Source organism: Penicillium riverlandense (assembly GCF_028828495.1).
Source record: "Penicillium riverlandense strain IBT 135883 chromosome Unknown utg000006l_segment0_segment0, whole genome shotgun sequence".
Lineage (NCBI taxonomy): Eukaryota > Fungi > Ascomycota > Eurotiomycetes > Eurotiales > Aspergillaceae > Penicillium > Penicillium riverlandense.
This window is the reverse complement of record NW_026643197.1, coordinates 631,914-644,468: the sequence shown is the minus strand read 5'-3', so window position 1 is coordinate 644,468 and position 12,555 is coordinate 631,914. Positions and strand designations below refer to the sequence as shown.

The window sequence follows — 12,555 nt, the reverse complement described above, 5'->3', positions numbered from 1 at the left end:
TGATTGTGGATCGTCTACGTACGCGCACTCAGGCACAAACGAGCGTGCCTTTTTTTTTTTCGGCAGCCCGACGTGCAGGCGCAGGAACGATATATCAGATACAGGAACAGGGGCGAGAGAGACAGTAGGCGTCCTTTCTCATCTCATCTCAGGCAGCAACCAGACTAGAGGCTGATGGGCCAAAAATAAACCTGCTCGGAGGGTCTCGAGTCGTCTGGGCTAGCCCTAGCGTAGCAGGTTTATTGGGCTAGCCCGCCACATTTTTCAATACCCGGTAACTAACCAACCCCGATCGGCCCTGGCTCCCACAAACTGTGGCTGAACCGTTTGAACTTACTATCCCTCCGCGTCGTTGGCGCGGCCACGTCGGCCACTATTACCGCCATGGCACGGATGCCGAAGCCATGTCATCATCTACCTGCACACGAGCGCGGCGTACCTTGAATTTACGCTGGACTACATAAACCTGATTTCCACCGTCAAAGCATTATTGCGCTTAATCTCCACCGACCTGATGGTCACTAAGCCTCGGCGCACTCCTGTGCAGATCCAACTCCTTCGGGGGTTCAGGCTTGCCCGGCTTGAGGACTTAGGGGGATTGTGGGCCGTGGGGCAAGGGGGTGGGGGAGGAGGATATTCACTGTTGCAACTGAAGACCGACTCACATTTTTTGACTCGGGTCCTGCGCTTAGTACTGTAGTAACCTCTGCCAACACAAGGCACAACATGGCATGTGAAAGTGGAACTCCCGTGTGAAGCATCACGGTCATCTCAGAGTCCGCATGTGCTATGTATATGTCAAACTGCTATGTACATATGCGTCTTCCGTCCCTGACAGGTAAAAGGTGCAGCACCACCCCTATATGCAGCGGGAGGCAAGGGGACCGTCGATCCAGGCGGCATGGCGACGGAATGATCAGCCCTCCACCATTTCCACACAACACAATTGAGGACGCCGAGCCTCAATCCGAGGCCGATGGGGGCTTGGGGGGTTCTATTCAAGTCGCATTCTTCGGAGGTGGCCATTCCGTTGGGATCCAATGCTATCATTGCGTGGCTGCGGGTCGGCTCTTCGGCGAGATTGCGTGCACGAGCTATGCCTCTCGTTCGTATGATGATGATATGTATCTAGAGTGCGGATCTATCATCTCCTTGTTGCATCAGGTGTCCCTTAAACAGTGGCGGTATCGGAGTGAAGTATAAGAGTGAATTGAGGTCAGTCCGTCAGGGCATCCATCCACTTTCCACCAGCTTTATGGGAACGAACACCTGAGCGGTCAACTATATGACTATGTACTCTCGTAGAATATACGTGTATGTACTTTGCATGTGTATAACACCCAACGTGTGTACCTGCCAACATGCAACGGCTCATGTCAGATACCAAGAACTTTCGTCACTGCAACACCGTCACCCTAGCCCCGAGCTAGGTAAAAGACAAGCTTCTTCGTTCCGAGTACTCGTGCACTGTGGGACTAGATTGCGTCAGTGTTTAGTGATAATCTGTTTCCAGAATGCTGATATTTACTACGCTGATCAAAAGGCGTCACTGGATGGGCTGCCGTGGTGTATGTCCAATGATGTGTGGAGGTTGTCGTTGCGTTCTACTTGTATTTTTCATGATGCAAGCTGGTTGTTAGATCATGTCGTGGTCGCTGGTAGTTAACTTTCCTGATTATGTTCGTATACATACTGTGGGTAGTTCCGTAGTAATTGCACCACACTTAAGCTAGAATCTTGGTGCGGAGTCATAGTAGGCTCTGACTGCGAAGAGGTTTTAGTGGCTATTTTGACTACTTTCGAGTGTTCGGGTTTCTTGCGTTTTGATTAATCTATCCAAGTTCAATCTGGCTCGGATAGTTACTTCGTGATATTGTTGCTACATACCACGAGCTCGATATATATAGGGAGCGTCTACACAGACTTGTCAACCACACAAATACAAGCACTCAATCATTCAATGTTCAAAAGGCTAGCTATGTAAGCTAGTTCTGAATGGTCATTAAGCTCAATAACCCTACATGAACTGCCCGGGTGGGTTGTAGTATGATTTGGGCTTCGGGTAGCCAAACTCCTAGGCACCCACCCGAAGTCCACCTTTCCTTTTTTTTTTGCGAGTTTCATCCTCTTTGCATAATAAATACACTAAAGCTAAATTACAAGCGAAGGGAGAAATTAAACATGCTTGTCTACAACTTTTTTGTGTAGGTTTCTTACACGAGGAAATTATGTGGGTGAATATTTACGGGTGAAGATCAATATATATCAAAACAAAAACACGATTGGGATTATTTGTTACTACAATTTCTACTCTGCTTTTCCATTGTTGACTCCACTGATATCACTTTTTCTATCAATTCATTATCTTCCTATGCTGGGTTGCTTGAACAGAATTAGGGGTTCGTACGCGGTGGTTGCCCTGCCAACAGCCCGGCGTTGACAGTTCCCCACGCCAACGATAACGAAATGCCGTCAGGGACAGAAACTCTGCCTTCCAAGCATAAGCTTACTTCATATTACTCGTTCCAGCCGACAATTAACTACCAGGGCCAACCTGCATCATCTTCCCTCGCGGGGACCAAGACAACAACAACAGCCTGAAAGATGGCGAGACTCAACACAGCAAAAGCCCAAACGAGCAACGACTCCAAAAGGAGATCAGCCCTGACGGAGCGGACATCTCTTGCGTCGGACGATAGCCTCACTTCCCAAAAGCGAGGTGCCACCAAGCGAGCCGATGCCAAAGACAGCATCCCCCGTCGATCACAAACCGTGTCGTCCAGAAGACAAAACACCAGTTCCAGCAGCGAATTCGATATCTTCACAGATAGTGACCGGGTGGGCGAGAGCGGACGCGACGAAAGCTCGCCAACAAAACGAACCAAGGCGCGCACCCTCAAGACTGCACAGGTCAATTCGCTGCTGCTCCCCCTGACACAGAGACCGCGCCAGAGGCAGTCAGACAAAGTGGACACAGACGACTACGACAAGGAGAATGACCTCACAGAGAATGAACCGTCACCCATTCCACGGCGACGAAATACAGGGCGGACACCAGCAAGGAATATCCTGTCCCCCAGAGAACAACCGCACACAGAAAGCAAAGCAGAGGAAGAGGATGCTGGAGACACCAGCTCCAACTCGCTAGATGATTTCGTTGTCAGCGACAACGACGAAATCAGCTACCATGAGACGTCCGACTCTGAGACAGACGAAGATGAGAGGACGCCATCGCCGCCACCCTCTCCGGCACCCCAAAGCACACGGAAGAGACTCATGCGAGGGCGAAGACCTGATCCAGACACCGAGCTCCCCAAGTCTCTCAGCAAGCCTTCTTCGCTGCGGCTGGAGCCCTCCCCCCAAGAACCTATCAAAACACCCTCCAAACCTGCCGCCAAACCCAAGCGCCTGTTTCACAAGGACTCCGGCATCTCCACAGAGCTGAACCAGCTGAGCTTGGATGGGAACAATGACCCTGTCTCTCAGCTTGATTCCGAGCTATGCGGGTATGAGAACCGTCAACGCCCCTCCAGCCATCGCTCAATGCTAACCCCGACCAGATCAGGATCCGAACGTGAAGCTTCATCGCAGTCTCAAACTGCCAAACCGCAGACACCCCCAGCCACGCCACCACGAGGCCGTCTGCGTTCCCCAACCAAAGACAAGATCCGTATCCCGCCAACTCCCCACCGCGAGAGTGTCGACGCCTTCTGGAACCAGGAGGAAACCAACGATTGGATCGACCAGCACTCTCCGCACAAGGAGAAATTCTCCGGATGCTCCGTCATAGAGCTGCTGCAGGAGTTCGAAGAGTCCGAATGTGAAGACGAGGACAACTCCAAAAACTCCAGCATCATCAGCGTCGAGCCAGAGACCGTGTCGCCCATCAAGGCCACCAAGACGCCCAGCAAGTCCGCATTAAAGAAAGCGGAAGCCGAGCGGAAACGAGAGCTGCGCGCACGCCGGATGTCATTTGATGCGAAGAAAGGTGGGCTGGCGGAGAACTTCCTCCGCGTGCTGGACGACGCAGCTGCTGATGGCGGAGTCCGTCGACTGGCCGAGTCGACTGGCGGGGTGAAGATCGTCTGGAGCAAAACACTCAAGACAACCGCTGGCCGCGCGCACTGGAAGGGCGAGCGCATGCGTCCCTCCTCGTCCTCATCTTCAGAGTCAGATGGTCCACGATACAGACATCACGCCATGATCGAGCTCGCCGAGCGCATCATCGACAATGAGGATCGGCTGCTCAACACTCTCGCGCACGAGTACTGCCATCTGGCCAACTACATGATCTCGAACGTGCACAAGAACCCGCACGGACCGAGCTTCAAGCAATGGGGCCGCAAGTGCTCGGATGTCATGTCGGACCACCCCATCTATGGGGGTAGGATCACCGTCACGACAAAGCACAACTACAAGATTGATTGGAAGTATGTCTGGGCTTGTGAGGGCTGCGCGGTTACCTATGGTCGGCATTCGAAGAGTATCGATACCACTCGCTCGCGCTGCGGTGCCTGTGCTGGTCACTTGGTGCAGATTAAGCCGAAGCCGCGGAATATGTCGCCGCGGAAGAACAATGGTTCTACCTCTCCGCAGAAGAAGGGTATGGATGATGTGATTAGGGAGCTGGGACAGGTGACTCTATAGTTGCCTGGGAGAGACCGTGACATAATATCTGTACATAATGGGAAGATCTGACCGAGCTTGTGAAATATACTGTTGATTTGATTCTGGTTATATTATTCGTTACCTAGTAGATCTATCTCGAGTTGTTTAGTTAAGCACGCTCCAATCCCTTTTCCCATCCTTGTTTCCCGTTCCAGCCAAGCCCATTCAGTATCCCAAGATAGTTCACTACGGATCCAACCTAAACGAAAAGCCCCCAATCACAAACCTCCAGCTTCTGCACCAGCGTCTCAATCAACTCCTCAGCAACAACCTCCTCCTTCGACAATCCCCTAGGATCACCACTCTGATCAAACTCCTCATGCGGCACATTCAAGAAAACGACCAGATCCGTAGCCTGCGGCTCCAGCCGCACAACCAGATAGTGGCAGGTCAGCCTTGACGTCTGCGGCACACCCTCCATCTCGCCACTGAGAGACGCGCCGCTCACCGCAGCCGACGGCGCAATAGAGGTGGATGCCGCGACGCCGTCCACAGAGCTCGGGACGCGGCCGCCGGGTCGTTGGCGCGAGGGTGTCGTGAATGAGACCACGCCTCTGTAGGCGGGGAATGAAGAGGACGGAGAAGAAGAAGGTAACAGACGAGAGAGATGTACCCGCTGCGGCGGGGTGACGACCTGCATCGTGTCGCCCTCTTCACATACGTCGTGGAGATGATACAGCGCAGCGGCTTGGTCGATTGTCTCGGTGGAGGCCGTGTTGGATGTGCTGGAGCCGTGTAGTGGTGGTTGCTGGTGGTCTAGCATGGTGAGGGTGCTCAGGGCCTCGTCGCGCGGGACGCGCTGGTTGATCTCGATGATTAGGGTGGAGAGCGTGGTTGGTGAGAGGAAGAGTTCTTGGTGGTCGGGGACTTCGCGGAGGGTGCTGCGCGGTGTTAGTATAGGTTTGTTATTTGGAAGAGCTGGGGATAGGTATGAATGGCTTGATTACCATGGTATACTGACCTGCCATCGATCCAGCCCTGCGGCACCACGCCGCGAATCGCCCCGCCGAAGAAGTCCTGGTCTGCGAACTGCGCCATAGTCGCGAACGATTGTATATCCCGGATGCTTAATTGCGTTCCAAATGGAGACTGGATTTCGGCTTTGAGCTCACGGTGACAGCTGTGAGGCCTGCGGAGCTCAGTTCCTCCAAGGTGAGAGATTGCCGCACAGTGAAGAAATGATTTGAGTGGACCTTGCGGACTAAGGTCTTGAATCGAGCTCGAGGACAGTCCAACAAAGGCCGATAGAAAGAATAAATGCAAGTGAGAACAAAAGATGTGGGTGGGAGAGCTGTCGAAATAAATGGGATGGATGTTGGACGATAGAATTGAGGCAGCAGTGGCGGGCGGGTCTCTTCCGCCAATGACGTGGGAGCAACTATAACTGCATTTGCCAGGCAGTTATATAGTTACTTCACAGTCGTTCACTACAGGGCGGCATAGAACAATTGATCAAGTACCGTGAAAGGTATTTACCATCGTAGTTTGAAAAGTGTTCAATAGAGCTTCCGACTAGTCAAAGAGCTCCTCAATATACCCATCCAACTCCACCAGACGAAAGCGACTTCGCCATTTCTCCCGAAACTCTTTCCTTCGATACGCATTGCTAGTGACCTGCGAGAAGCTAACCAGCTCCACGATCCAGCCGCGCTGCAGCGCGCGCTCCACCATACGCATAAAACCACCGGAGAACTCTGCCTCCGCCGCATCGCCCGACGCCAGCACAATCGTCGCCGGCTCGTCCGTGTCCAGCAGGCTCTCCAGGATCTTCAGGTGCAGAATTTCGTCCACGCCTTGCTCAACGCATCGCTCTCCAGAGGTGGTGGCCGTTTCAGGTCCACCGGAGACTACCTTGCGGGGCTTGGACGGGCGGGTGCTTGGGTGCTTGGCCTTGTGGACACGGTTGAGAATGTTGGCTTCGTAGCCGAGGGTTGTGGCCTCGTTGATGGAAGGTAGTCGGTCAGAGCCGACGAGCACTCGTTTGGATACAGGACGGCCCCGTTCCAGGATTAAAGAGAGGTTGACAAAGGACATGTGCACGCGCCGGATGCGACTGGAGATAGGGATATTCCGCGATGCTTTTACCGAATCGTGGAATCCTACCATAATCTTGAGGGGTGTGTTAGCACATGGACAAGAAACGCATGCGGGAAGCTCGAAACGCACATTGGACATGTCGACGAAGACATGGATCGGGCGTGACTGGGGACTTCTCTTGCTGGGGCTTGCAGATCGTCCAACCTGGGACACCAGTTTGGCATAATCGGGAAACTCCTTGAGCAGCTTCGTCATCAGCCCGACCCTCCGTTCCGTCGTCGATTTGTATGCAGCGGGTCGAACTCGGATTGTTCCCGAAGAGTCAAAATTCCAAGACGAGTCTGGGTCATCGTATGAAGAGGGGGGTGTATCGGAGGCCGTGTGATTTGCGTCCAGTGTGCCCACCTGAGCCGGGACAAACGCCAGGACTCCGGGCTTCTTGGTGAGAGTGCGGTCGAAAATGATGGTGCTAGAGTCCGAATCTACTTCGGCACTGCTTTCTGAGGATATAATTTCATTGGCCTTTGTGGTGTTGGTCGCTTGCCTACCGGCTCTTGTCTTCGACTTGACTTTCGGGGTGTCGTCGTCAGAGCCAGCACGAGGGATCGCTTTCGGAGGAGTTCGCGGAGGGTGTGATGTCACAGAGGCATTATGTTTGGTGGGCTTGCTGTCGGAAGCCCGCTTTAAAATAGTGATCGCTTCAGACCGGGTGGCTGAATGTAACGAGGAACCAGAGACGGTGTCCTTGGAGACTCGAGGCTTTGACGCCTTGGAGACGGGAAGAGATCGGGAGGATGGCTTTGCGTGGGAGTCATCGCCGGAGGCATGGTTGTTGGAAGAGCGTTTGAGGATGGTGACAGCAGGAGAAGGACCCTGCTCATCGCGATTCGGTTGGGTGGTGGAACCGGTCTGATTCAAAAAGTCCCAGACGGTACCCAAGTCACCAAGTTTTGGGTAGCTCCGCTGAGGCTTGACGGCCGTGGGTTGACTAACATCATGGCCAGACTGGCCCTCAGGGAATGACGAGAATCCCGGGGAATCGGAATGCCGAGCCGGGGCCGAGCAGCCAGTGTAGGCGGGTGAGTTCAGCAACTCCAACACCGCCGAGAAGTCCCAGTTGGAGATTGTTTCAGTGGGGTCAGGTGCCGGCATTGACGGTGACGGAGGCGATTAGGCGAGAAAACCCGTCATAGAGACGGTGAGACAGTGAGGAGGGCGAGATGGAACCGCATGGTGGTGAGGTGTGTCCGGACAGGGAGCGACGCCTCGACGGGTTGGCCCAGGTCATGTGACTGGACTCAACAGTAGAGCCACACCGATTGGTCTGCAACTGTGAACGAGACCCATTGTAGTATAGGCTAGCTGAGCCCATATGCTACTATAAGAAGTGCGTGGCAGCAATTGGTCCTGGCATCATCCCCGTGGATTCGCTCCTACATGCCTGGTGGAGCTTTCCAGCTCGAAACGCCACAGGATGGCGGTGCTGAGGTCTCGAGCAATGTTTCAGGCATTCGCTCGAACTTGTTTCTCCGCGTGGCAAAGCACCTTCTTTTCTTTTTCCATGCAGCATGATCGTCATCGGACCAGCTAAGGTATGTTGACCGCGGATCAGGCTGATACTCCACGATTCCCCGATACAGTCTAGCGTGACGGATGCAGGTCATCTCCACGTCATGGCCGTCATGGTAGCCGCCACAGCCCATGAGTGGTGTGGCTTCACCCAAGGTTAATCGGAATGTTGAAGTATACACGCTAAAACTTGTTCCTCACGACTATCACGTCATGTCGGGATACGTCCTATATAAAGGTGTTGTTTGCTAACCATTTCTCTTCTCTCTCAACCATCTTCATCCATCAACTCTTCCAACTTCCAACTTCCAACTTCAAGCAACTTTTCCACTTCACTATCAATCAACATGTCTGACGCCGGACGCAAGGATTTCAGCACTAGTATGTCAATACATTCATCTTCTGATAGTGCTCAGTACTAACCACGCAACTCACAGAGGCTAAGGAGGAGATCACCCCCGACTCTTCCAAGTCCACCACCGACAAGGTCAAGGAGGCTGTCACCGACACCACCGACCGCTTCACCCGTGGTGCCCAGACCGACGACAGCAAGGGTGGTACCCAGGAGCTCTTCGACAAGACCCAGCGCTCCCACGACAACGAGGCCCACGGCGGTGCCACCGGTTCTGTGTACGTTTGATAGATCTACATCCTTTGTGGCAGTAACTAACTTCTCTCTGCAGTGGTGACAAGGTCAAGAATGCTCTCGGCATGGACAAATAAGCTCTCCAATTCTTCTGTTTCTGTCGCACCATCCTGATTCACGAATGAGTCTACGATACCATGCCTCTTTTTTCTTTTTTATGATTCCATACCTGTAGTACTGAATGAAACACTCAATCCGAACTTGCCTTTCGTAAGGTATATATGGTAGATCCCTCGTAAGAACATGATCAATCATCGCCGCTCAACAAGGCTGCCAAACATCGAATCGCGCTGTCGCATCAACTGCCCCAGCTCGCGCTCCAGCTGCTTATACCGCGCCCGCGCGCCGGGTACATCCTTGGGCAAGTCATGAAACGCACGTACGCGGCCCTCCAACGCCTTGACCGTCTCGTGGAGACTAATGACTCCTTCCTCGTCGACCATCACCTCATCAATCGTCGGGCCCTGCGGCTGGGTCCGCTCCAGCGACGCAATGCGGTCCTGGTACTCGCCCACCTTGGTCGTCAGCATTTTCGTGCCTCGTGCCCAATCCGCAGTCATTCCCTGGATATCTGGTGGGGCTTCGTATACTGAGTCGGTGCGCAGCTCATCCAATTCCTGGCGGAGACGCGCGAGTTCTCGCTCGAGGTATTTGTGTAGTGTTTCGACCTTGGCGAGCTGGGTTTGGGCTTCGAATTCCTCGGCGGTGAGCTCGGCGATCGACTGGCCCACATCCTCCGGTGCTGGGTCTAATGTATTTCCCAGGATTGTAGCTGAGTCGGCGAGATCGTCCAGATCACGTTGGCCCTTGTCGTTGAGACACAGTTCCACCTCGTCGAGGAGGGCATTCTTTTGCTGCTCGTGCGGGTCTTTCTTGTCTGCCTCTTCCTGGGCCCGGAATGCGTTCACGACTTCTTCGCGTGCCCGGTGCTGGAGAGTGGCTTCCTCGTCGGCCGCGTCATTCGCGGCGGCCAGGGCTAACAGGACGCGGAGGGTGTCTGCGTTGCGCTCGAATTGGGGGACCGGCTTGGGCGCATATTGGCGGCCCAGCCAAGAATTCACATAGGCCCAGTCCTTGGCCTGGATAGCCGCTTGACGTGCTTTGGCGGGCGAGACGAGCGGGCTGTCCATGATGATGTTGTTTTGTTGAAGATAAGATAGAAGATAAATAATGCCAAGTTTCTCCGACCAAGCGTTGATCAACTGTCCTTTCTTTCTCTCTCCCCCACCTCCCCCGTCGAAAACAATGACCAGCTATTTCCCTCCCTCCACAGCAACCAATGGCACCGGAACGCCTCCCCCGTCGTTGGACGTGTCGTCGCCATTGTCGCCGCCCTCTCAACGATCGACGGCGCTGTCCAATCGGTTGACGAGCGTGCTGTCGGCCTCGTACGCGGACTCCGATATCCGCGACGCCCTCGAGACCCTGAGTTTACGGGGCGTACATAACACCGCGGAGACCAGACGCCAGCTGCGACTAGATGTGCAGAAGGAGGTGGTCGATTGCAATGCAGAGATCGTTCGCGACTTTGGCAAAGTGGCCGAGGTGAGAGAGACAAGCCCCAAGCCACTGGGCCGAACTGACTGGCAGCTTCCCAACAGCAATTGAGTCGGATCGGAGCGGTGATTTCGACGCTGAATCAAACATGCGACGAGATGCGCAGACACATCGGCCGGGCCAAGCAGGATACTACCCCCGTGCTCGAAGAAGCCTCCGTCCTGACGACGCAAAAGAGAGAGACCGAAACTAAACAGCAGCTGCTCGACGCCTTTTCGAAACACTTCATCGTCTCAGAAGAAGATCTTTTCGTTTTGAATTCTGCCGAGGAGCCAGTCGACGACCGATTCTTCGATGTGCTTTCCCGCGTCAAGCAGGTGCACCACGATTGTGAGCACCTCCTCGGCGGCGAAAACCAGCGATTAGGTCTGGAGCTGATGGAGCTGAGCACGCGAAATCTCAACTCGGCCTACCAGAAGCTCTATAAGTGGATCCAGAAGGAGTTCCGGTCGCTGAACCTTGAGGATCCCCGGATTAGCAGCTCGATCCGCCGTGCGCTACGGGTGCTGGCGGAGCGGCCAAGTTTGTTCCATAGCTGTCTGGATTTCTTTGCCGAAGCCCGCGACTATGTCTTGTCCGATGCATTCCACTACGCCCTGACAGATGCCATGTCGGGAGCTAACGGGGCAGGCTCTGGTGATCGCAGCGTCAAGCCAATCGAGTTCTCCGCGCACGATCCACTGCGGTATATTGGAGATATGCTGGCATGGGTGCATTCTACCACCGTATCGGAGCGCGAAGCCCTGGAGGCATTGTTCGTCGCGGATGGCGAGGAACTTGCTCGCGGCATCCAGGCCGGCTTGAGCAGTGAGCCCTGGTCTCGGATTGATGAAGGGGAAGAAGTGGTGTTCGATGGCCACAAGGCTCTCAGCGATCTGGTCAACCGTGACCTCACGGGCGTATCCCGGTCCCTGCGACAGAGAATCGAGCTGGTGATTCAGGGCCACGATGATCCCGTAACCTGCTACAAGGTGATGAACCTACTATCATTCTACCGCACGACTTTTGCGAAACTGGTCGGCTCGCAATCAAACCTCGTTGATCTGATCCAGAGCCTGGAGAAGTTCACTCTCAACCACTTCGAGAGTCTGATGAAGGACCAGGTCAACACCCTATCCAACGACGCCATCGCAGTAACCCCGCCAAACGACCTATCTGTGCCCCAGTTCCTGCTAGATGCCCTCGAGGTCCTGACCTCCCTCATGAAGACATATGAAGCATCCGTCGGACCCGACGACCCAGCCGCAGACGACCCAACTAGCGAGAACCGATTCACACCGGTTCTCCGTGCCGCGTTCGACCCTTTCCTGACCCTAGCGCGGTCCTCGTCCGACGAGCTCCCCAACACCACCGCGCAGGCCATCTTTCGCACCAACCTCCTCCTCGCCGCGCGCGCCACCATCTCAGCCTTCCCCTTCGCCAGCGCCACGCACCTAGCCCCACTCTCCAATGCCCTTTCCACTCTCCGCACAGATTTATTGGATATCCAACACCAATTCCTCCTCAACGCATCGGGTCTGCACGCCCTTCTTCTTGCATTGGAACCTTTCTCCCAAAAGGAACAAGACTCCCAGCTAGACACAGATAAAGAGTCAGATCAATCCCCAGAGACGCAGGAGAAGGCCACGACAAAACCACACCTCACAGATCTTACGTCTCTCCTAGCCTTCCAACCAGAAGCTCTAGTTGCCTCCAGCCAACAACTCGACGATTTCCTGCCTTCAGCTCTCATGGACGCAACAGACCACCTTAAGCGCGTCCAGAGCGCCTCCCTCGTGCAGAGCGTCACTGAAGATGCCGTTGAAGCTTTCTGTCGTGACTTTGAGTTTGTTGAAGGCATGATCATCGCCGCCGATGAGGCGAGGGGGACCCTCGACGTGGGTATCCCTGGCACTGGTGCAAGCGTGCTGAGCGGTAGATCGGGTAGCAAGGCCGGTGTGAGTGAGAAGGGGGAGCAAGAGGAAGACAAGGACGAGGAAGATCGGTGGAGTCTGCGCTCGTTGTTCCCGCGCACGACGGGCGAGATTCGGGTGTTGTTGAGTTGAGTGATATCTTCTGTGAAATATATAGAACGACGA

General features: G+C 54.3%; 6 protein-coding genes across 6 annotated transcripts; 3 read left to right on the top strand and 3 right to left on the bottom strand.

Moving 5' to 3' along the window:
- Positions 1-2,604: 2,604 nt before the first annotated feature.
- Positions 2,605-4,647, top strand: N7474_006505 (SprT family zinc-dependent metalloprotease; the record flags this gene model as incomplete). Its single annotated transcript, XM_057197915.1, has 1 exon — positions 2,605-4,647. One exon carries the CDS (start codon positions 2,605-2,607, stop codon positions 4,645-4,647), a length of 2,043 nt encoding a protein of 680 aa, XP_057051355.1.
- Positions 4,648-4,867: 220 nt separating this feature from the next.
- On the bottom strand, positions 4,868-5,706 carry mog1 (Ran GTPase-binding protein MOG1; the record flags this gene model as incomplete). Its single annotated transcript, XM_057197914.1, has 2 exons — positions 4,868-5,549; positions 5,630-5,706. The coding sequence occupies 2 exons, from the start codon at positions 5,704-5,706 to the stop codon at positions 4,868-4,870; spliced, it is 759 nt and encodes a 252-aa protein (XP_057051354.1).
- Positions 5,707-6,180: 474 nt separating this feature from the next.
- Positions 6,181-7,857, bottom strand: N7474_006503 (uncharacterized protein; the record flags this gene model as incomplete). Its single annotated transcript, XM_057197913.1, has 1 exon — positions 6,181-7,857. The coding sequence occupies one exon, from the start codon at positions 7,855-7,857 to the stop codon at positions 6,181-6,183; it is 1,677 nt and encodes a 558-aa protein (XP_057051353.1).
- Positions 7,858-8,621: 764 nt separating this feature from the next.
- N7474_006502 (heat shock 9/12 family protein) lies at positions 8,622-8,997 on the top strand (the record flags this gene model as incomplete). The annotated part of the gene is made up of 3 exons (XM_057197912.1): positions 8,622-8,655; positions 8,712-8,904; positions 8,958-8,997. 3 exons carry the CDS (start codon positions 8,622-8,624, stop codon positions 8,995-8,997), a joined length of 267 nt encoding a protein of 88 aa, XP_057051352.1.
- A 174-nt stretch (positions 8,998-9,171) lies between these two features.
- Positions 9,172-10,050, bottom strand: N7474_006501 (uncharacterized protein; the record flags this gene model as incomplete). The annotated part of the gene is made up of 1 exon (XM_057197911.1): positions 9,172-10,050. One exon carries the CDS (start codon positions 10,048-10,050, stop codon positions 9,172-9,174), a length of 879 nt encoding a protein of 292 aa, XP_057051351.1.
- A 115-nt stretch (positions 10,051-10,165) lies between these two features.
- Positions 10,166-12,522, top strand: cog6 (Golgi transport complex subunit COG6; the record flags this gene model as incomplete). Its single annotated transcript, XM_057197910.1, has 2 exons — positions 10,166-10,465; positions 10,522-12,522. The coding sequence occupies 2 exons, from the start codon at positions 10,166-10,168 to the stop codon at positions 12,520-12,522; spliced, it is 2,301 nt and encodes a 766-aa protein (XP_057051350.1).
- Between the last annotated feature and the right edge of the window lie 33 nt (positions 12,523-12,555).